General features: G+C 48.1%; 2 protein-coding genes, 1 long non-coding RNA gene and 1 pseudogene across 3 annotated transcripts; 2 read left to right on the top strand and 2 right to left on the bottom strand.

Annotated features, from left to right (window-relative positions):
• The first annotated feature begins 4,071 nt into the window (after positions 1-4,071).
• LOC112893197 lies at positions 4,072-7,105 on the top strand. Its single transcript, XR_003228748.1, has 3 exons — positions 4,072-4,388; positions 4,977-5,021; positions 6,934-7,105. It is a non-coding gene; the product is annotated as an uncharacterized LOC112893197 (long non-coding RNA).
• Positions 7,106-7,699: 594 nt separating this feature from the next.
• LOC112892384 lies at positions 7,700-11,175 on the top strand (annotated as a pseudogene).
• Positions 11,176-11,228: 53 nt separating this feature from the next.
• On the bottom strand, positions 11,229-16,470 carry LOC112893194 (hexokinase-6). Its single transcript, XM_025960393.1, has 9 exons — positions 15,979-16,470; positions 14,890-15,040; positions 14,617-14,799; positions 14,132-14,206; positions 13,762-13,917; positions 13,361-13,459; positions 13,009-13,139; positions 11,984-12,065; positions 11,229-11,891 (listed from the first exon to the last, which is right to left on the bottom strand). The coding sequence occupies exons 1-9, from the start codon at positions 16,272-16,274 to the stop codon at positions 11,553-11,555; spliced, it is 1,512 nt and encodes a 503-aa protein (XP_025816178.1). The 5' UTR covers positions 16,275-16,470; the 3' UTR covers positions 11,229-11,552.
• Positions 16,471-17,664: 1,194 nt separating this feature from the next.
• Positions 17,665-20,037, bottom strand: LOC112893195. The gene is made up of 3 exons (XM_025960394.1): positions 19,884-20,037; positions 18,446-18,506; positions 17,665-18,342 (listed from the first exon to the last, which is right to left on the bottom strand). The coding sequence occupies exons 1-3, from the start codon at positions 19,967-19,969 to the stop codon at positions 18,157-18,159; spliced, it is 333 nt and encodes a 110-aa protein (XP_025816179.1). The 5' UTR covers positions 19,970-20,037; the 3' UTR covers positions 17,665-18,156.
• Positions 20,038-21,603: the final 1,566 nt, after the last annotated feature.

Here is a 21,603-nt window from a genome sequence, read left to right as displayed (position 1 = left end):
GGGCCACGTCGCCCGTTAACCCGCTGACCGTCGGATCCGCCCAACTCGCGACGTAGGCCGTCCGATACGGTCTGTACGGGTCTCCCGCCCGTTAATCCACATACCCGCGGCGCTCGCGAATCCCCACGGACCCGCTCGTCCTCTGCGCTGCTGCCGCCCGCCGCCCTTCGTCTACGCGTCGCCCTTGCGCCTCGCTCTGCCTGCAGCACCACCCGCCGTCCGCCTGCCGCACTGCCCACTGACCTCTTTCAATTCGCCGACCGCGACTCCCTTCCCCTTGCCAGGGCCGCTGCATCGTCCCCCACCTCGCCTGGTCTCGCGGGTGTGCTGCCGTGGGCCGCCGCGGGCCCGCGGCCAGCCATCTCCCTCTCTTTCTCCCCTCCCCCTCCTCTCCCCTGCCATCCCCTTCTACTTCAACGTGGGTAGCGCTTGAGCCATGTGCCCATGTGCAATGCAGTAGTCCATGCGTTGGAGCTGCCAATCTCATAAACGGCAATGTCCGTGTGCTGCTCCCCCTCCTCGTAGTGCAGCGACGGACATCACTTCGGACTTCGGAGAGCAGCTTCCACGGCTGCAGGTCAATGCAATGCCGGCGCAAGCAGCAGCTCCATCTATAGCCTCCAGCGGCTGCGCCATCCCTCCAAGGCTGCAATGCCCTTTGCCAGCGAGCAGGGTGGCCTCCACTGCCTCCAAGGTGTTCGATAAAATGTGCAGCCCCTAACACAGGAAGGTGCACAGTCCTTTACTCCTATTCTATGCTACCAACGTCAAGGCTCAGGTTGGTTTACTGGATAAAATGTGTAGCTCCTAACACAGGAAGGTGCACAGTCCTTTACTCCTATTCTGTGCTACCAACGTCAAGGCTCAGGATGGTTTACTGTACTGAAAGATTACCAAGGGCGTGTTTAGTTCCTTCCGAAAAACGCAAAAAAGCTGTAAACGCAAAGATGCTAAAGGAATCTTGCTAATTTGAAGTACTAAATGAAGTCTATTTACAAAACTTTTTGCATGGATGGGTTGTAAATCGCGAGACGAATCTAATGAGCCTACTTAATCCATGTTTTGCAACAGTGATACTACAGTAACCATCCGCTAATTATTGCTTAATCATGGATTAATTAGCATCATTAGATTCGTCTCGTGATTTACAACCCATCCATGCAAAAAGTTTTGCAAATAGACTTCATTTAGTACTTCAAATTGGTAAGATTCCTTTGCTACAGTAAAATTTTGCAAAAACGCAAAATGAACTAAACAGGCCCCAACTCTATGTCGTGCGTTGATGGAGTTCGCGCGCTTGCACTTCACTTCAGGCACCACTGGCCTCCGCGGCCCCGCCATGTCCGATGTTTAACTTACAATCGTACCGAGTATACTCCGAGGTGGTAGATTATAGGTGGAGTATTGCTAAGATTAGAAACTCGATGGTTGAAAGAACATGAAACTTTAGATAGGTTGGAACTGTAATATGCGTAATACTCTACATCATGTGTGGTGGTTTGCATTGTCTTATATGATGATTGGGTGATTATTGGTTTGCATTGTCTTATATGATGATTAGGTGATTATATGAAAGTTCTAGCTAAATATGAGTTTAGAAGTCCTATCCGAGTGCTACTCCGATAGTCTTATTTTGTTCCGACCAATTCTACTTCTGTACGAGTAGTTACAACTAGTGTATGGTGTGGGCCATGCCCCAAATCTCTTATTCTATAATATGTCGGCATATGTACAGTTCCGTGGCCCCGGATCTGATAAATTCCCGAGCTCTTTAAAGCGAGTAGTGCAGATTTCCGAGTACTTTTGAAGATATCTTCGAGTTCTACCGAGGTGTTTTCCGAGTACTTTTTTAAGCAGTATCAAGGTTGTGAGGTGCTTAAGGTCCGAGTAGTTTTCAAGTTTTCTTTTATATGGGGTGCGATTAAACTCGCACACCATATGGAGTAGCTCCGGAGGTTTAGGTTGAATCGAAGAATCAGGCTGAGGGTCCAATTAGTCTTAAATTTTTTCTCTTATCTTCCACAAATTTAAAAACTAAGCCATCGATGATACGTGTCCTGCAGCCCCGAGCTTTGAATCCAAATCCCAAGATTCGGAGAAAAGCATCCAAAGAGTAGTAGCATAGATTGTGGAAAAAATAAGATTTTGTCTTGATGGTTAAAATAAGTAAATTGATTTAGAAATTTGAAAATCCCTTTTTTCAGGATAACGTGCGTGAATAAATAACTTTCCCAAAGTAATGCAAAACTACCGCTCAAAACAAATCTTATCCTGAGGGAAAGAAATTCTTGGCAATCCACAATAATTGTAGGGCTACCGCTGGTTATTTAATCACGCTGTAACTTAGGGTTTACTTGCCCCTTCACCTGCATTCTTACTGCTTTGGTCTTTCGTGTAATAGTTCGAGCAGTCGTCTCCGATCTTGAGTAGACGATCCAAATCCTCCTCCAATACGGAGAGGGTCTCGAATTGCATGGTCTTTTGGTAAATAGTGGCCATGTTGTGTAGCACGAAAGAGAATCGGGTATGTAGATTCTCGGACCGAATAAGATCCGATCTGAGCAGTCCTGTTGCAGTACGAGTTGAAGTTGCGTTCAAAACGAACTCCTCGATCTTGCTGGCGAGATCAGTGAGCAATGCTGATAAGGATATCACCATGCTAGATACATCCGAGATTTGATCTTCTACGAGTTACAAGTTGTCTCCAACTTGGTCTTCATGTCCGGTTCGGACTCAGCCGACCACTCTGAACGGAAACGCTGATATCTCCTTCATACGACGTCGAAATGAGAGTTCTTTGATGCGTTGGAAAGAAGATAATGAAAGATTTTTTTTGTTCTAATCAAAGCTCTAGAAGATTCATGGATCATTCTATGTAATCACGACAAGATGTTGCGTCACCTATTTTGGATCAAGTCGGTCTTTTATCGTGTTGGGCCTTAAGTCCAAGTTGAGGACGTCCCCAACTGGTCGCCCTCAACGCTAGGATGTTCTCCTTATGTGTAAACTCAGTAGCAGCTGCCACATTAGAAACTCAGTAGCAGCTGCCACATTAGGATTTGAGTTTTTTTATTCTAGTTTTCCATCGAGAAACAAATCACTTTTATTGTAATTGTGACGTCGAGTCTTTTTATTGTGAATCAGGATTCCGTTCTTGTTCTTCACCATTGTGGCGATTAGTTCTTTTATGATCAGAGCTTGAACCCCATTCTTGTCTTGGTTTCATACGCATCCACAATTTCAGATTGTGTGCTTATACTTTCTTGCTTGTGTCTTCGATTCGCTTGCAGGGAAAAGCCTTCTTGGCGAGGTCAATCGAGGTGTGCTTAGATCAATGGAGCAACAGTGTAAAGGTTGAAGGGGTTCGAATCGTGTCTGATTAGAAGCCCGGATCGCCAACGTCGAGTTCTCCACCAATTGAATTTATTAGACCTATCGAAAGATCAGGCCATTGCTATACCAAGCGTTTCGTCGAGATCGTTGACGAACTCGTCGAGACCGCTGCGTTGGCTTGCTGCAAATGCCTCTGGCTTCGTGTCGTCGCCGAGGTGCCGACGAAAGCTGCCCGCGGCGTCATGGATGCAGACCCACGAGCCGAAGATGAAATTTGTGCCCTCGTCGAGCACAGCGCTAGTGAAGTTGAAAAATATCATCGAGTCCTCTGGTGGACGCTCGATGAACACCTCCATCTGACGCGCCAGCTGTCGATGTTTAACCTTCGAGCCCTCCGAGGAATACCTCCGAGATGGTAAATTGTACGTGGGGTATCGCCGAGATCAGGAACAAGGAACATGAATCTTTACATACATTCGAGGTGCAGTATGCATAATACACTACGTTTTTTGTGGTGGTTTATATTATCTTGAATGATGATTTGTGTGATTATTGAAAGAGGTTCCTGCTCGCCCTTATATATAGTCTGCGGGGACATAATTATATGAAAAGTACTAGCCAAATAGGAGCTTAGAAGTCCTATATTTGTTCCCACTACTTCTGTACAGACCATGTCTAATTCTTTATGCTAAAATATATACGCTATACGTGCAATGCCGTGGTTGCAGATCTCATAACCCCACTCTGCCTCCCACGCCGCTCATGCGCCTCCATCACCACGGCCACGGAGCTAGAAGCGCCGCAGATCGACGGCACAGCGTCGCCAAGAGTTCCTCCCCACTTCCCTCTGCCGATCCCGGTCACCAGACTGTCGGAGCTCCTGTAATGCAGCAATGGAAGGTAAACTCGAGGAGAATGCGACTAGGATGGAGCTCCAGCCACAGCCTCCAGCGCTTGCACTGGGCCATCCCTCAAAGGCTGCAGAGTCTGTAGCCGATGTTGCCTCCGCTGCCTGCAAGGTGTTCGGCAAAATGTTCAGCCTCTAACACTGCAAGGTGCAATGTCTGGTTATTTGGCACCAACTGCACAGAAAATAGCTAGATTACTGTACGACTGAATGTCGTGGTTATTTAGGCAATTTTACTCTAGCTATCACCTAACTTCTTTGTTAATGTTAGGTCCAGTGTTCATGCAAGTTCATACTCCAATACAAGTGTGTGTCACATAATGCTCATGTTATCATCACACTGTAGTGTCAAAGTTGTTCTATCTGCTTTGGTAGTTCCTATGTATGATGCCAATCATGTCAATGCAATAGCCAAAAAGATGGAGAGTTTTATACACTAATGTTATTATTAGGCATTGCATATTTAATATCTTGATTATTCTATCACAATTTTAGGATTTTTTTCCTTCGATTTAGTTGGTTTCTAATGAGACCATTGCACATGCAGTTAATTCCGCGATCTAATTAACACCAATCATATGCTTTGTGGGGATGGGTGTTTCTTTTACAAGGAATAAAGAGCTGAATAAACTTCACTAAAACCTGTCAATGTAAATTTTTTACAATACATTTTTATCTCAAAAATACATTTATCTGTCAGCAATGTGATTTCTGATTGTTCCACATTTGGGTGCAGCTGGACTGAAACTCACATTTGGAGATGGCATCATTTCCCCTAGAGGTTAGAAACTACAGCAATCCCTTGATGTACTCTGCCCTCCATCCCCTTGTCAGAAACTATTTTAATAAGGTTACTGAACACACATGGTTTTCGCATGAGGAAATACCATAGTGTAAGGTTTGACACCCAAGAAAAAGATCAGTGAACTATTTTACCATTCTATTTTTGCTACTGATAAATAAACAACCGACAGTATTCAGATAACATTTCAGGCAGTGATTAGGGTGGTGAGTGGGATAGTCATGTAGTGCCTAAGATTACAAGCACCTTCAATGAAGTTTGGGTTTTTTGTCTCAGGGACACCACGAAATACTGGTTTTGTGTGCAGCACACTCCACTCTTTGATTTAGATCCATGGACACTGCAAAAATGTGATTTTGTGTGAAACACGCCGCCCCATTAAATTAGTCTGCTCCAGCCTGAGGAGTTGGAAAATGTCTAGTAAAAAGACTGAAATGCCCTTGACTGAGGAACAAGACCACCAGCCAGTCTTGCAGCAGTTAAATATCATTTCTTTAATATATTTGACTAGCAGCAACACCATACCATATTAAGGTGTACACGCGTAATATTTTTCTCACACAACTTAACATGCCACAAAATAACTAATATGACATAAGTGAGCAAGATGCTACAAATTTTAACATGTACCAAATTTACATCAATTTGGCATGTCAAAGGTATCCAATTTACTTCCACACACAAGCATACATAAAAACAGGTGGGAAAATCACTCCACCATGCACTCGTGGCTCACCTGCCTGCAAACTACGAAGCGTGGCAGCAATTAGAAACGGCGGTGTGGTGCCGCACCGCTGCAGGCCACGAATGGAGGCACGGTGTCTGTGGACCAGAAAATGCGGACGAAGGGATAGAGATGAGCCGCTGCATTGCCATGGTACAGCTATAAAATGAAGCAAGGGTAAAATCGTCTATTTACCATGTATCCTCTTCCCTTCCTGGCTGCAAAATCTTTTTTTTTAATGTGGCCGGTGTGCAACAGGCAAGATTCTGTTTTCAGAATGTCCAACCCGCTAAAACAAAGAGTGGAGTGTGTGCTGCACAAAACCACGTTTTGGGAGTGTCCCATGGACATAAAACCTATGAAGTTTTACATACTCTCCTTATTGGATTGTCAATGTCATATTGATACTACGGCGCGAGAGCCAACCAACTCAAATTTGTTTCTTCTAGCTGAAATTCTAAGTTAGTAGATACTTGCATTCTATTTATCCATTATTGCAAATGTCAATTGATGACTGCGATTGAATTATACATTGCCTGAAAAGCAGAAACTATAGATGTGTTATTTTTCAACATGCTTATCCTTGCTTATTGCTTAGATCATCCACTTTCCACCTTGCTAAATTAGGTGTTTGGTGCTTTGCAAAGTTGTTGCTGAAAGTGAGCTTCCACCCTGCGCTAGAACATGCTATAATGCCCTCTGCAGATCAGGGATCTAGTGGCCTCCTAAAGATCAGGACAGGTCCACCAACTAGGCATGAGTTTAACTAGCTGAAGACTGTACAATATGGAGCAGATCAACATGTATAAGTCGTGGATGTTTAATTTTTCAGTGGCACTAATATGAGGATAATTTACTTAGTGGATATCCAACTGAAATGAATCAAGTTATGCCTTCTTTTTTATACTTAAGATGCCCAACTAACTGGAATCAAGTTGTGCCCTTTTACATTTGTACACGAAAATTCTGAAGTTGCTCTATACTTTTGGTCACCAAGTTCATATCGTAGGAATTGGTAGCAAGTGATTTACTACATGTTTATGACCCATGGCCTCTATTAATGAATAGCTTTTTATGTTGTATTTATGCATGTACAAATTCAGAGTTTATCAACTGCATATTGCCAAGTACTAATATAATTTTATATTTCTTCCTTATTATGATTAGGTGAATTAATCCAGAGCATGCTAAACGGCTCAAATTTGACGGATCATAACTCGTAAGGAGCGCCAACGGCCCGCCAGTTTTCTAGTCTAACACTCGAAAGGCGTAACACCCTGACAATATCTCAAAGTGTGGTGTGCCCGCCTTTTCTTTTTCTGCTTTATTTTTTTAAAAAAAATATGTATGCGATTTAAGCTCAGGGAATAAAAAATCAAGCGAAGCCGAGTCTCGGCCGCTCAGGCCCACGGGCTTAAAATTTTAATCGCCGTGTTTGACGGAGAAATGGGAGCATTGTTCTCCTGGCTGCAAGTCTCCGGTGACCATGAGAAGGAAGAGTTGGGAAGTGACACCGAACCTCGAATTTGGCTGATTAACGGTGCAGTCAAGAGCAAGATACGATTCTCTAACTGGCATCAAACCATGCGTAGTGACAGTTTAGACCGCAAGACTTCCAGAGCACCAGCCGAGGTCGGTCTGCTCCGTCCAAATTTAACTTTTAAAGTCTTAACCGATGAAAAAGCCACGTACTAGACTGACCAATGGCAGTCTCTGCACGCCAAAAGTCCAAAACCCACGCAGCAAGCCGAACGGGCTCGTGCCAGTCTACAAAGAAACCTGGGGAGAAGCCCCGCTCCCTCTGTCCCTCCGCATTTGATTGCCGAAGCAGATCGTCCCCAACTCTTCCCTCGGCCACCGCGCGCCGTGGCTCCCCTGCAGGCGTGCGCAGCCAACGCCACGCCACGAGAAACAAAGCCGCCGCATCAGGTTAATGGAGGCACCACGTCGCGCGTGCGCGTTCGCGTACCCGTCCCTCCTCGGCCTCCTCCTGCTCGCGCTGCCTCGCTGCTACCTCGCGCAGGCTCAGCCGGCGGACGAGGCGCGGCTACTTCTCCGGATCAAGCGCGCGTGGGGCGACCCGCCCGTGCTCGCGGGGTGGAACGCCTCGGCCGCGGGCGCGCACTGCACGTGGCCGTACGTGGGGTGCGACGCGGCCGGGCGCGTCGCGAGCCTCACCCTCGCGAACGCCAACGTCGCGGGGCCCTTCCCGGACGCCGCCGTCGGCGGCCTCTCCGGGCTCACGCACCTCGACGTCTCTAACAACAGCATCACCGGCGTGTTCCCGGCCGCGCTGTACCGCTGCTCTGCGCTTCGGTACCTCGACGTGTCCCAGAACTACCTCGGCGGTGAGCTCCCCGCGGACATCGGCTTCCGCCTGGGGACGAACCTGACCGCGCTGATCCTCAGCGGCAACAGTTTCAACGGCACCATTCCGGCGTCGCTCTCCGGCCTCGGGAATCTCCAGCATCTCAAGCTGGATAACAATAGACTCGTCGGCGCCATCCCAACGGAGCTCGGCAAGATGACGAGGCTTCAGACGCTCTGGTTGGCGAACAACCCGTTCGACGCAGGCGAGCTGCCGGCCTCGTTTAAGAACCTGACCAACCTGACTAGCTTCTGGGCAAGGAACTGCAACCTCATCGGCGACTTTCCAAGGTATGTGGTGGACATGCCGGAGTTGGAGATACTGGACCTGTCCGTCAACATGCTCACCGGAAGCATACCCCCGGGGGTTTGGAGCCTCAAGGAATTGCAAGCACTGACAGCATTCAGGAACAACCTCACCGGCGACTTGGTGGTCGATGACTTCGCCGCGATGGGCTTGACAATGATCGACTTCTCGGAGAACAACCTTACCGGAGTCATCCCGGAAGTCTTCGGGCACTTGGAGAACCTCACATATTTGTACCTCTTCAGCAACAACTTCTCCGGCGAGATACCGGCCAGCATCGGCCGGTTGCCGTCACTGTCAACATTGAGGCTGTACAGTAACAGGTTTACTGGTACGCTCCCGCCGGAACTCGGCAAGCACTCGGACTTGGTTTACGTCGAGGCTGACGACAACGAGCTCACTGGCACGATCCCAGAAGGGCTATGCGCCAGAGGCCAGTTCTGGACGCTCACTGCTTCGGGCAACCGCCTGAGCGGGTCCATCCCGGAAGGCCTGGCCAACTGCGCCACCCTGCGTGCCCTGCACCTGGAAAGCAACCAGCTCTCCGGCGAGGTGCCCCAGGCTCTGTGGACGGTGACTCGGATCAACATCGTGCTGCTACGGAATAACAGGCTTACCGGAAGACTCCCGGCCACGATGTGCAGCAACCTTACGACACTAAACATTGAGAGAAACCGGTTCTTTGGCAGCATCCCGGCGACGGCTGCCGCGCTCCAGGTGTTCAACGCCGGGAACAACCGTTTCTCCGGCAAGATACCGGCGAGTCTTGGCGACGGCATGCCGCTGCTGCAGAGACTGAACCTGTCCGGTAACCAGCTCTCCGGCGGAATCCCAACGAGCGTTGCTAAGCTAACGCAGCTCACCCAGATGGACATGAGCAGGAACCAGCTCGCGGGCGCGATACCGGCAGAAATGGGCGCCATGCCGGTGCTCAACGCCCTTGACCTCTCGTCGAACAAGCTCTCCGGCTCCATCCCGCCGGCGCTTGCGAAGCTGAAACTCAACTCCCTCGACCTGTCATCCAACCAGCTCAGTGGCCAGGTCCCGGCCGGGCTCGCCACCGCGGCCTACGACAACAGCTTCCTCGACAACCCCGGCCTCTGCGCCGCCGCTCTGGGACCCCCCAGCTACCTCGCCGGCGTGCGCTCCTGCGCCGGGGAGCCACAAGACGGCGGTCCTTCCGGAGGCGTCTCGCATGTTCTCCGAACCGGCCTCCTCGTTGCCGGATCCGCTTTCCTCCTCCTCGCCGCGGCCGCCTCCTTCTTCGTCGTTCGCGAGACGAGGAAACGGCGCCGCGTCTCGGGGCAAGACGACTGGGAGATGACGCCTTTCGTCCAAGATCTCGGCTTCGGGGAGGCGTCCATACTCCGGGGGCTGGTGGAGGAGAACCTCATCGGCCGCGGCGGGTCGGGCCTCGTGTACCGCGTCACCTACACCAACCGGTTCGACGGCAGCGCGGGCGCGGTGGCTGTGAAGCGCATAGGGATCGCCGGAGCCCTAGACGAGAAGCTGGAACGCGAGTTCAAGTCGGAGGCGAGCATCCTCGGCAGCGTCCGGCACAACAACATCGTCAGGCTGCTGTGCTGCCTCTCTGGCACCGAGGTCAGCCTCCTCGTGTACGACTACATGGACAACGGCAGCCTGGACAAGTGGCTCCACGGCGATGGCCTTGGCGGGCACCCCACGGCGAGGGTCCGGCGCCCGCCGCTGGACTGGGCGACGAGGCTCAGGGTGGCCGTCGGTGCCGCGCAGGGGCTTTGCTACATGCACCACGAGTGCTCGCCGCCCATCGTTCACCGCGACGTCAAGACGAGCAACATCCTGCTGGACTCGGAGTTCCGGGCCAAGGTCGCCGACTTCGGGCTCGCCAGGGTGCTGGCGCGGACAGGGGCGCCCGAGACGATGTCCGCCGTGGCCGGGTCGTTCGGCTACATGGCTCCCGGTAAGGTTCCCTGCTTGCTGCTTCCGGTGGATGTTGGACACCTGTTGCCGGATTCTGCACAGTAGCCGTGGTCGCAGTGTCACATGTTCCCGTGTTGCCGGATTTTTTTTTTTTTGAAAGAATGTGTTGCCGGATTCGTGCTTCTTTTGCAGAGTGCGCTTACACCAAGAAAGTGAGCGAGAAGGTCGACGTCTACAGCTTCGGCGTCGTGCTCCTGGAGCTCACCACCGGCAAGGGGGCCAGCGACGGCGGCGAGCACGGCAGCCTGGCGAAGTGGGCACGGCACCACTACCGATCGGGAGGGAGCATCCCCGATGCCACGGACAGGAGCATCAGGTACGCAGGGTACTCTGACGAGGTCGAGGTGGTCTTCAGGCTAGGCGTGCTGTGCACCGCAGACTTGCCGTCGTCGCGGCCAGCCATGAAGGACGTGCTGGAGATCTTGCTCAATTGCAGCGAGCAGACGCACCAGAAGAGCAAAACGGAGCGTGGACTGGAGTACGAAGCGGCTCCACTCCTGCTGCCGCAGCGAGGCAGCCGCCGGAAACAGCTTTCTACGGCACAGGATTTGGCATCGAAAAGAGGAGTGATTTCGACAGCGTTATCTGAAGATGCCTAAATTGGTAGTTCAGTTTGTACATTTTAGCACAGTATGCCAAAATTCACAACTTGACAACATGACCTGACTCTACTAGTACTAGGTACCATTTTAGGGTCTCACACTGTAAATTTTTGAATCACGCACATGTTAGAGAAATAAAACAGAAGAATAAGCACATACTGTTGTAGTTTTCTGAAAAAAAGGCAGGACCTCTGCACATTCATTCAAAAATGAGTACGATTGAATGATTTTATCCCCCTCTTTATTTTGAAATACAAGATTACACAGATAAGCACTGGTCGGTTTGCGATATTGCATCATAATACAAAGTTAAAGGTGTAGGGAAAAAAGAATTGGCAGGAAAGGAACGGCTTCACTCAGACGTCCGCTTCCACTTCCCTGCAGTTGCTAATGCTTGTTCCAAGTGATATACTGCAAACTCATTGGTGCCATACTAGCTATATCCCGCTGCAGAGGCAAAAAGAGATGCAAATCGCACTAGGGGAACTCGATTGAAGGGGAAAAGAGCGAAAAACAAAAAGGTTACACTAGGAGCCGAGCTCCTAGGACTATGCAGCATACTGGGAGTGTGAGGCTGCAAGAAGCGCGGCTCCGATTCCTGAGCCGTCGTTGGCCAACTTGACAACAACCGATGAGGCAGCCTCCTCACCGAGAAGATCTGTAAGTGTCGCTTCTAGGCAGGAACTGAACTTCTTGTAATGCTCGTATAACCCACCATCCATAGCAACCACAGTCCTTTGTTGGCTGAAGTCATTTGGCAATTTGTCCTTGCCCAGCTTCTTCAGAATGCCATATATACCAGCAGCAGCCAAGCGTGCACCCCTCTCCGCGACGAGATCGCATACATGAAGAGTAATGTATCTTGCTTCGAGGGAAGTATCAGGAACCTGAAATAAGTAGAAGCATAACACATAAGGAATCAATTGTTCTTGAGGAATATATCTAACAGTATACTTTTTGAACATGTGTACCGTCGTACCCCCAGAATTTCCTTTAGCTTAGCTCCCAGGTGTTTGAGATCATGTGAGGTGTCATGATGCATGGCTGACATATCCGGTGTTCTGCAATATCACAATTACAATTTTCATTGGGAAAAGCTTTTATTTGCTACACAAGACTTACAATTCTGCTTCCCAAGTTTGTTGGATAAACTTCGCATTATCCTACTATATATGGTTAGAGTCCAAAACGTGGAAAATGTGCTCGTACAACACAACATACAATAATGGCTCCCCTAACTTCTGTAAGTTTATCTACGATTAGATACTACGAACAAAAACACAATCACAATTTTCCCTTCTTCAGTTTCTTCTAAAGATTAGCCTATGGGTATGATTTTAATGGTGGAGATGGGCATTGGAAGGAGAACTTGGATTCATTTTTTCATTACTCTGGGAGTGGTCAGTTGAGAATTTTATAGGTTGGGGCTACAAGGCTCAGTAATACCAAATGCAGTTTAATCATCTTAACATCCTCCAAAATAGGTGGATTTACAAAGTTGTTGATAAGATTCTAGGGTGGAGCTAGACCTGTCTCCTACATGGGTGCCTTCATTCTATCACTTATCTGAATTACAGGAAGGTCAGGGGAATTGATTTTTTATACCCCACGTGCTTAAAAAGCCTGAAAATGTTTGTAAAATGCACTAAATTGCCTCTTGGTTTAAATTTAATGATTAATTGTTTCAAACAAAGTGAGAAAAGATTTATGATTTTCATCAGAAGTTCAAACATTATCAAAGCCCAAAGTCTTACGACTTCACTTCAGTTTCCAATCTAGAACTTTTTTGGGGGTGCATTTTCCAATTTTGAGAATGAAATGTACAGTAGAATTTATAGTAGAAACTGACGAAGCATATGCAGAATCTATCAAAATACTAGGACTTTACATTGTGCAAATATGCATGCAACATTATCTAAGTTGATTTGGATCTTTATGTGTGTATATCTAAGTTGATTTGGATCTTTTTTGTGTCCGTGTTGTGTATGGAACAAGAAAGTGCACCTCAGTATAAATAATTGTTCCAATTTTGGTGGAACAACATCCCCAAACAGCGAGGCGTCATGAGCCAGTTTCAGCAGGATCCTCCGAACAATTTCTCCAAGATACATTCCAGAAATCATCTTTTCATATATCTGACGAAAAGAGTACAAAAGTTATGTTCAAGTTTAACACCCAAATACAGTGAGAACAGTAGATTAATGGTTTCACATTCATGAGTCACCTTTCCCCCCTGAATATGAGTTAACTTTTTGTGGCAATTGAATCTGACTGGAGTTGATCCAGTGTTTAAAACATGTGACTTATGCTTAGGGAAAAATCTGACGCCTTAGCCGCATAGATTAAGTCCACATACCTGCTCGCCAGGGTTCAAACTTTCAAAGTCCAAGGCTTTATCATACTCCGATCTTGGAAGCTTATCTGACCTGAAGTTTCCCCATTCCATGTTGATTACCTGTAGCATTCCAACAGAACCAAATGTTATGTTATTTTTAAAAAAAAAATTATGTCATTAACTGGTTCAAAAATCATAAAACACAGAAGGCCAAAAGACCATTTAAAATAAAACCTCGACCAACATAGAAGGAACTAAGTGGCATTGTAAAAAAAGAAGAAGAAGAAATAGGCACCCAAATTCAAGTCCAAGAGGAATTGAATCTGAGTGGTGAGAGCGTACAACCACACCTCTGACCAACTGAGATGGGCTCAGTTCCTTTAAGTACCATTAAAATTGCAAGGAGGAAGTTGGACACTAACCATATTCCCTGATTTAGGTAGTCGCCCGTTCCATTTAGGAATCATACTCGCATGTTCCACATAAGCTGCATTTGTGCCAGTGCCCAATATTACAGCAGCAGCAACATCATTATCCACATATCTCCCGCCAGCCAATGTGCCTACAGTATCATTAACCTGTACAAAACTGTTAGAAATCACTCTACATGACGTTGTATTTACCTGTAAGTGTCCAACTGACCTTTGCTAGACATCAATATAAAGCATCTCAAGAAAACCAAACCAGAATTAGAGAATGTGTATGGAAATGGCAAATTCTATTGTATACACGTAAAACGAAGGGCATGCGGATACATGAGATGATAAATAATCTACAAATTAATTTACTTACCAGGGCTGTAACTTTCATGTCAAGACCCTGCCTTTCCATAGCCCTACTCAATTCAGCCACAACATCTTCTCCAACCTGCTCAGAATCAATAAAATAAATACTGTGTTAAATGTAGGATACATCACAGTTGACATGAACATCTTGAATCTTGCGAAAATATAGATCATTTTTATCAATTAAGGAGTAGGGTTTCTAAGTATGCTCAGAACAGGGCAAAACAGCAGCTGACCAGTTATTTGTGCAGGAATAGTAAAAGAAAAAAAACAGCTTGAATAACTGAAAGCGATTCTATTATCCATTTAATAAGTGGTTTTCTGTGAAAATGAAATAGACAAGCTACATTGCCACATTGGATGGTCAGGAAAAACGCATAATCATTAGAGATAAATCCATATCTTGGTATGATACTCAGCTTCTGGTAAAGGCACAGGCCGAATAAATAAGTAGTGTAGTCAACAAAGTATGAACAACGGTCTTGCTTTTACCGTGCCATTGATGGAAAAGCCCTTGGTCCACTTAATTAGAGTGCCCGATGATATTGATGTTTGGTGCACTGGGAAAGAAAAGGTGAAACCGAGTTCTCTCTGCCTGCCATCTGGTAGGTGGAAATCCTCTCCTTCAGTCCCCACAAATTTTTCCAACTCAGCAGCAATGAAATCGAACAGCTCCTGTACTCATATTTTGAGAAATGTCATTAAAACATGCAAGAAAATTGTGTTGATGCGGGAAACTTGAAAAGAGTCGCTGGAAGCACTCACCGTAGAAGTCCCAACCATGAGATGAGGCGGAATGGAGACCTCCTCGTATTGTTGCTTTACAACATGCTTCTCCCTTCCTCCAAGTTGAACCCGTATGACACGAAAGTTGGTCCCGCCAAGATCCAGTGCATAAAACAGCCCATGCTCATCCCTGCAGGATGACATACATCATTAAACAAGATAATAATGAAGACTTGGCGACACACATGATTTACACCAAATTATAAATAAAACTGACTGCAATTGTCTATAACAACGTATATCCCTTAACCTTAAAAGAAATATATCATCATCACTAAATTATATTTTCAACAGATCCAACAATACAGTTTTTTTAAAGATTCAATAACTAGATAGAAAAATACCATGGATCCACGGTTACAAATGTTAACTATATGTTACATGTTTCAATAGTGCCAAACATTGGATGAGAGAGGCTGTACCGAAAAGGTGTGCTAATATTAAATGTTTCTTTGGACATTAGCCATGACGACGTAGAAAGGACGATACCAGGATGTAGGTATCCAGGTACACGAACGTTTCATTTATTAAAAGAAGACACTGTGATTTGGAATTATCTGTGAGGCTGCGACAACATCACAACCGAACTGTTCATTGCATAAGTTCTGTCCGCCTCGTTTACCTCGTCAACCCAACAAGTAAAAGGAATTAACATTCAACCGAAAATTGAAGACCGAACAAACACTGAAACACAAAGTGGAGTAAACCAGAAAGAAAATAAAAATTACACACCATCATCCCAACAACGATGTGATGTTCAAGACAACAAGAACTGCGAAGGTACCCATGAACCAGAACCCCACAGATGAGAAACAATGCCTCGTCCTCCTACCAGAATCAACAAAATCCGTAACAGGATCAAACATAATCTAGCGTCCTACCTGATTCCCCTCGAAACCACGTCAGAGCACGGTATCCAATCTGGAACAATCCCACATTTCCACCGAATCAAAACCTGGATAACCCAACGGAAGACCCCGAATTGCCAACCAATTCATTCGCCCAAGACGCGCACACGATCGAGAACAGGCAATTCTGTGGCCACATCCATGCGGGGGGAGCCCTTACCCGGTGGGGAGGTTGTCGACGTAGCTGATGAGCATCTTGAGCGGGGCGTGCGGGTCGGCGCGCAGGCCGCGCTGCATCTCCTCCACCATGGCGTCCGCGATGCCGCGGAGCAGCGCGGTGGGCGTGGAGAACGCCTGCTCCACCTCCTCGACCACCGCCGCCGCCTTCCTCTTCCTCTCGTCCTCCGCCTCCCGCCGGCGCCGCCTCCTCCGCGACACGACCACCGCCACCCCCACCGCCACCGCGGAGGCGGCGCACACCACCACCGCCGTCGCGACGACCGCGCCCTTCGCCATCGCGCCCCGCCGGCCAATCCCTAGCCTCCCCGATCGAGCCGCGCGACCGACCCCAAAGACCGGAACAGCTCGGCGCCCGGATCGCGAGCTAGGCCGCTGCAGCCCACCGCTTCTCTCTCTCCCCCCTCACTTGTCTGCCTCCAGCTCTTTCTCCGCCTGCGGAAGCGTGGGAGTGGGACGAGAGCCACGAGTTGGGCGTTTTCCCCGCGAATAAATCTCCCTCGACCCTGGGTTATTTACGGACGTACCCTCGAGTGTGAACGGCTGCGATCCGGCTGTCCTGGAACGGATGGTGCATGGCGTGCCTGGGTTCGTGGGTCCGCAGGGTGCGGGTCGTGATAGCAGTTGTTGCTGAGGTTTTATGTGTCAAAAGTCGGAAGAGGTTAACGGTCGAGCGCACGAGCAGAGGCGAGTGAGATTCCAGCCAGGGGCCAGGGGTGTCCCCGTAAAGTTTCCAGCTAGTACACGCTAAAAATAATCAGTCGCAACTCGCAACTGATTGGTTAGCGTCAGGGGAGCGGGGCCCACAGGTCAGCGTAACGTAGCGATTAGTTAGGCGTTCCCGAAAGCGACAGAAGAATGGCGGCACGTGCGGGGAGGGCGCGGCAGGGGAAGCTGACGTAACGACACGAGTGCTGACGCCGACGTGCCGACATGTTAGCGGCTGTGCCGTGCCGGTGGCAATGCCCCGCGCCGGAGATGCTTGCTGGGCCTGCGCCTGCGCGCGCGGTGGCGACGGCGGGGCGGGGAGCCCATCTCGCGTGGCGTGGGGTCAACGGCGGCCGAGAACGGCGCCACCAACCGCGGGCCATGGCCGCGCGCCAGAGGACAGAACAGGGCCTCGGCAGTCGCTCCCGACGTCACCGACAGGTGGGTCCCCTCGCAAGCCCTTCTTCCCCGCCGGGAGGGTGGGCGCCGCGGCCGGTGGGTGGGTGCAAGGATGGACGGATGCGTGACGCGCCCCCGCCCGTAAAGCCAAGAGCTGAGAACTGCTCACGGCATCCTCAAGCGTTGGGGGTGAGGGTTGGTATGGCTGGCTCCGTGCTTCCATGATTGGCAGTTTGGCGCCATGTCAAGCAGCTTTTGGACGCAGCGTGCGGCGTGATACAGTCAGAGACGTGAGGAAGATGCTCTAACCGACTGTGCCCTTTACTCCTCTCATGGACGAGGCTCCTGTTCCTACAAACAATGGACACTGTACTTGTGTAAAAGCAAGCGATTCGAGTGATATAAACAATACCGAGACTGTACTTGCAGAACGAGTGGTTTAAAAGTCGAGACATGAAATGTAACGGCAAATTTGTAGCTGACCGACAGATCATTGAGCATAGACCAGGCGCGTTGCAGGAGTCACACTGATAGATTTGAGTTCCAGGCAATCTGTTGCGTCAGCTGTGGAAGGCAGAATCAAGCTTTGGAAAAAGAGGTCTTAGTGATCAGAGGTTACAAGATGATATTCTAAAATAAACATGAAAGGGTACAAGAATAAAATGATTAAGATCCATATATGCATTCATGAGGGGGCCGTGGAGTGATACCGTGGACCGATAAAATTCCCACTAGAAAAAGGAAAGGTAACACACTAACAAATGCTTGCCACGACGCAGAGCTTTTTCACCACTAGACCTGCATGTATGCTGCAGGCAAATGGTTTACTTTTTGCCGCTGTCGAGATCTTACAAGTTGGGAAAATATGGACAAACAGCACCTGCAGGCTGCAGCGGGGTATTACTGAAGTCTGGGCTGAATAACTTCTTGCAATCTTTAGATGAACTGTGAGCACCTAAGTATGCCGTATCTGGTCACACTCTGGAAGGAAGTTGCAAAAATTAGCAGTACCACCCTATTCAGTATTCACAACCTTACAGATTGCCATTCTTGTTCATTTCCTCCCAATCTGATCAAATACGCCGTTGCTTGGGATGACAGGAACAAGGTAATTCCCAAAGACGGAATCAAAACTTTTATAGCTTCCAAGGCATCCCTCATGTTGCGCTTGAAGGATAACAAGTCTCTTTGCCTCTCTAACTTTGTTGAGATCAACTCTCACTGCCACCACACCCGAAACCTGCAAAAGTGGAGTTCACATCAGGAAAGGATGTTAGCGAATATCAAGAAACAGCCAAACAGGAAATGAGGCATCCATTGCCACTTGACGTCTCAGGGCATACAGATGAGTTGGAAGATGTTGCCGACTTGTCCTTATCTAGGGTAACCTGAGAAGGCCTGGTCCTGTGTTCCAAAGAAAGTTATGCAGTAGACATCGCAAGTTAAAATAGTTCGACAGTAAAATTGCTACTTGCAAGTTGGTCACTGTTAAATGTGAGGTCACGAGATGGAACAGCAGGCAAAACTCAAAATCCGAAGTTTCACTAGGTTTTGCTGCTTTTATCACAGGATGCAATCATCAACTAAATGATTGGTGCCTTTCACAGTTCAGGCAAGTTGAGATGCTGTGCCCTTCCAGCCCACTTGAGTTGCTAATGTCATGAACCGACAGTGATAATCAAATTTAGACATTCGATGAATAATTTAATGGCATATTATCTTGTTTTAGAAATGACAAATGAAGAAGCACTAACCTATTTAGCTTTGCATTGCTGTCAGAGAAGGATATGCGGAACATGAATTAGATTGCGCTATGTTTCCCTTTTGTTATTTCAGGTATCCACAAAGGTAGCTTACACCATGAAACGGCCCTGAAACCTAACAATGATAATCAAATTTGGACAGGCAATGTAAAGTTGGCTAACAGAATAGCTGGTTTTGGTTCAATGATTTAATGGGGATGGACTAGTAATGAAGAAGCACGGATCTATTTGGCTTGCACTTGCAGTCCTTGAAGGATCTATCAGACACAAAACTGTTCTGTGTGTTTTAAATTTCATATGCTATACTACACAAACACAAGTACAGTCCATGATTGGTGTTAACATAGGAAGATAACAGTGGAAGAAACTCCCCTTTTTCTTGGCAACAAATGGCGTTGCACAAACAGAGTACCAGACAATACACACACAGCCTATTTGACTCCTCAGGATCATACAAGAATCCTAAAAATTCACGAGGACCATGAGCGTTGAACTAAAAAGAGGACCCCTTCATTCCTGTGCCCTCAAAATCACCCACTACCGCCTACGCGACCCAGCTATGTCCGACGCCCTAGGCCCTAGCAGGTGCAGGCCGGATCATCGGATGGAAATTATTTGTTTGGGGCAGAAATGCAAAGGTACCTCGAGATTCGCTGCAATCAACAAGAATCCATACGAATATGGGGTCTTTCGCCGAAATGCAGAAGATCACACGCACACTGCCAAACCCCAAAGCCCCTTTTGAGGAACGCCAAAACCTAACGTATGGAGATGCTCACGAGATGACCCACTCCGGAATCTTGCCTAAAAGGAACCTAGACCTGTAGCCATCCCCCCACCCCACTAGCCAAGATCGATCCACTCCAATCTGCTCATCCAAACTAGAAGGGCAGGGCGGCGCGTTCGGATGAAATCAGGCATGGGCGTCCAGTAAATCGGAGCGTTCGGAGGACGTATCAATCACAACAGAAGTAGATAGTAAGCTCGCGAGCGTTCGGGAGGGGAAAAGCGGCTGTACCTCCTAGGCGGTTCGATCTTTCGCCGCTTCGGCGGCGGCGGCGGCGGCGGCGCCGGGGAGCCAAGCTCTGATCCCTCAGCCGCCATGCTGCGGCTACTTCCTTTTCCTTCGCGGTGGCTCGCAGGCCAGAGCCCAGTTACTAGTTGAGTAGACTTTAGGCCGAAAGGGAGACCCTTTGGAGCCCAGGATAAGCCCAGCACTAGCCTTCAGCCGTTTGAGTAGACTTGTCATTTTGGCATTTTCCAACTCCAGAGATTGTATCATCTTGATCAGGGAATGCGTCGGGAATCATTTATATTTTCCAAAAGAAAAAAATCCAATTTACACATTCGAACTATAAAATTCGATTTTCAATATTCAACTATAAAACTGAAAAAATTAACCCTTTAGATGGTTTCAAAGGTGACTTTTTATTTTTTAAAAAAATAAAAATAAATTAAACTTAAAAATTATAAATAATTTATTTTAAATCAAAGGTGCCAGCATTTCTCTAAAAGTGTAACTTATCTATTGACACTCTATTTATCAGTTATTCGGATCTAAATTTTTTATATTCCTAGTATTTATTTTCAGATATTCCCATTATTTTTGAATAAATAAGATTCAAATAAACCAATAAGATATATGTTACATTTTTGGAAAATATTTGGCACTAATTTCGTATTTATTTTAACTTAAAATGAATTAGTTTTAAATGTTTAGATCTAACAGGAGTTTTTAACTTTTTTAAAAAAATACACAAAACCACGTTTGAAGCTACCCAAAGGATCAAATTTGTCCGGTTTCAACAGTTGAAGGGTCCTTATTGTCCGATTTTATAATTAAAGATTAAAAATCAGATTTTTATGATAGTTCGAGTATATAAATTAAATTTTACCCTTTTCAAGATCATGTGCTCTTCGTGCGGTGCCATTACGTCCGAAAGCATGAAATTACAAACGTCCCGTTGGGGTGCCACATTCCATCAACATGTCTGGTTTTAGGGCGCAGTCTTTCTCTACGCATCGTGCGCGGTTGTTCTCGACGACGTCCCTCGTGCCTACGTCAGGTGTCCACATAACCACATCACACCTCGTCGTTTCGTAATCAGATGAGCCGTCGTCTTTCAGGGCACTGATCCGCCCGACTTGTCATCGTAATGCTCCGCACTTAATCCGCCGCTGATGGGTTCACCTCAACCAGCCTCGGTCGATTCACCATTATCAGAAGCGTGCCGGGTGCCATTACTAAGAGCCAGCGACGTCGCGCTAGCGGCGGCCGCGTAACATACGTCCAGACGGGCAGGAATCATCATCGTCTCGTCCGCTTCGCTTCCAGGCTTTCTGAATTCCGACGACGCCGCGACCTGCGCTCGCCCAACCCTTTCTGACCGTACGCCCGGCCGTCGTTCCAGTTTCAGATTTCAGAAGAAGCTCCACTCCAGCTGCCACGGCTACCTGCACCGTAGCCGCATAGGCCATGCGCTTCCGGCCTGCGCGCGCGGCCGCGGCGACGCCGAGCTGCGCCGGGCAGGGCGTGGCCGCGCGCAGGGAGCACGTCGCGGCGTCGCGTCGCCTGGACGGGCACCCCCGCTGCCGCTCCCTGCCTTCCTGCGCGCACGCGCGGACGTACACGACGCGTGCACGTCGTCGCTCGCATAGTCGCATGCAGGCAGCTAGCGAGTAGCGACAGCTCCTATACGAGCGGCCTAGCTCCGGGGCGGCCCCGATTGATTGCGGCT

The sequence above is a fragment of the Panicum hallii genome, chromosome 5 (assembly GCF_002211085.1).
Source record: "Panicum hallii strain FIL2 chromosome 5, PHallii_v3.1, whole genome shotgun sequence".
Taxonomy (NCBI): Eukaryota; Viridiplantae; Streptophyta; class Magnoliopsida; order Poales; family Poaceae; genus Panicum; species Panicum hallii.
The sequence above is the reverse complement of the archived record's forward strand: the minus strand, read 5'-3'. Positions and strand labels throughout refer to the sequence as shown.

Excerpts from the sequence above, each read along its gene's own strand:
- LOC112893195 (XM_025960394.1), bottom strand. The coding sequence starts at position 19,969 with ATGGCGGCTGAGGGATCAGAGCTTGGCTCCCCGGCGCCGCCGCCGCCG. Across the intron at positions 18,507-19,883 it reads AAGATCGAACCGCCTAGGAG|GACCAGGCCTTCTCAGGTTA; the intron begins GTACAGCCGCTT and ends TTTGGAACACAG. Across the intron at positions 18,343-18,445 it reads CAACATCTTCCAACTCATCT|GTTTCGGGTGTGGTGGCAGT; the intron begins GTATGCCCTGAG and ends CCACTTTTGCAG.
- LOC112893194 (XM_025960393.1), bottom strand. The coding sequence starts at position 16,274 with ATGGCGAAGGGCGCGGTCGTCGCGACGGCGGTGGTGGTGTGCGCCGCC. Across the intron at positions 12,066-13,008 it reads GAACAATTATTTATACTGAG|AACACCGGATATGTCAGCCA; the intron begins GTGCACTTTCTT and ends GTGATATTGCAG. Across the intron at positions 11,892-11,983 it reads AGCTAAAGGAAATTCTGGGG|GTTCCTGATACTTCCCTCGA; the intron begins GTACGACGGTAC and ends TACTTATTTCAG.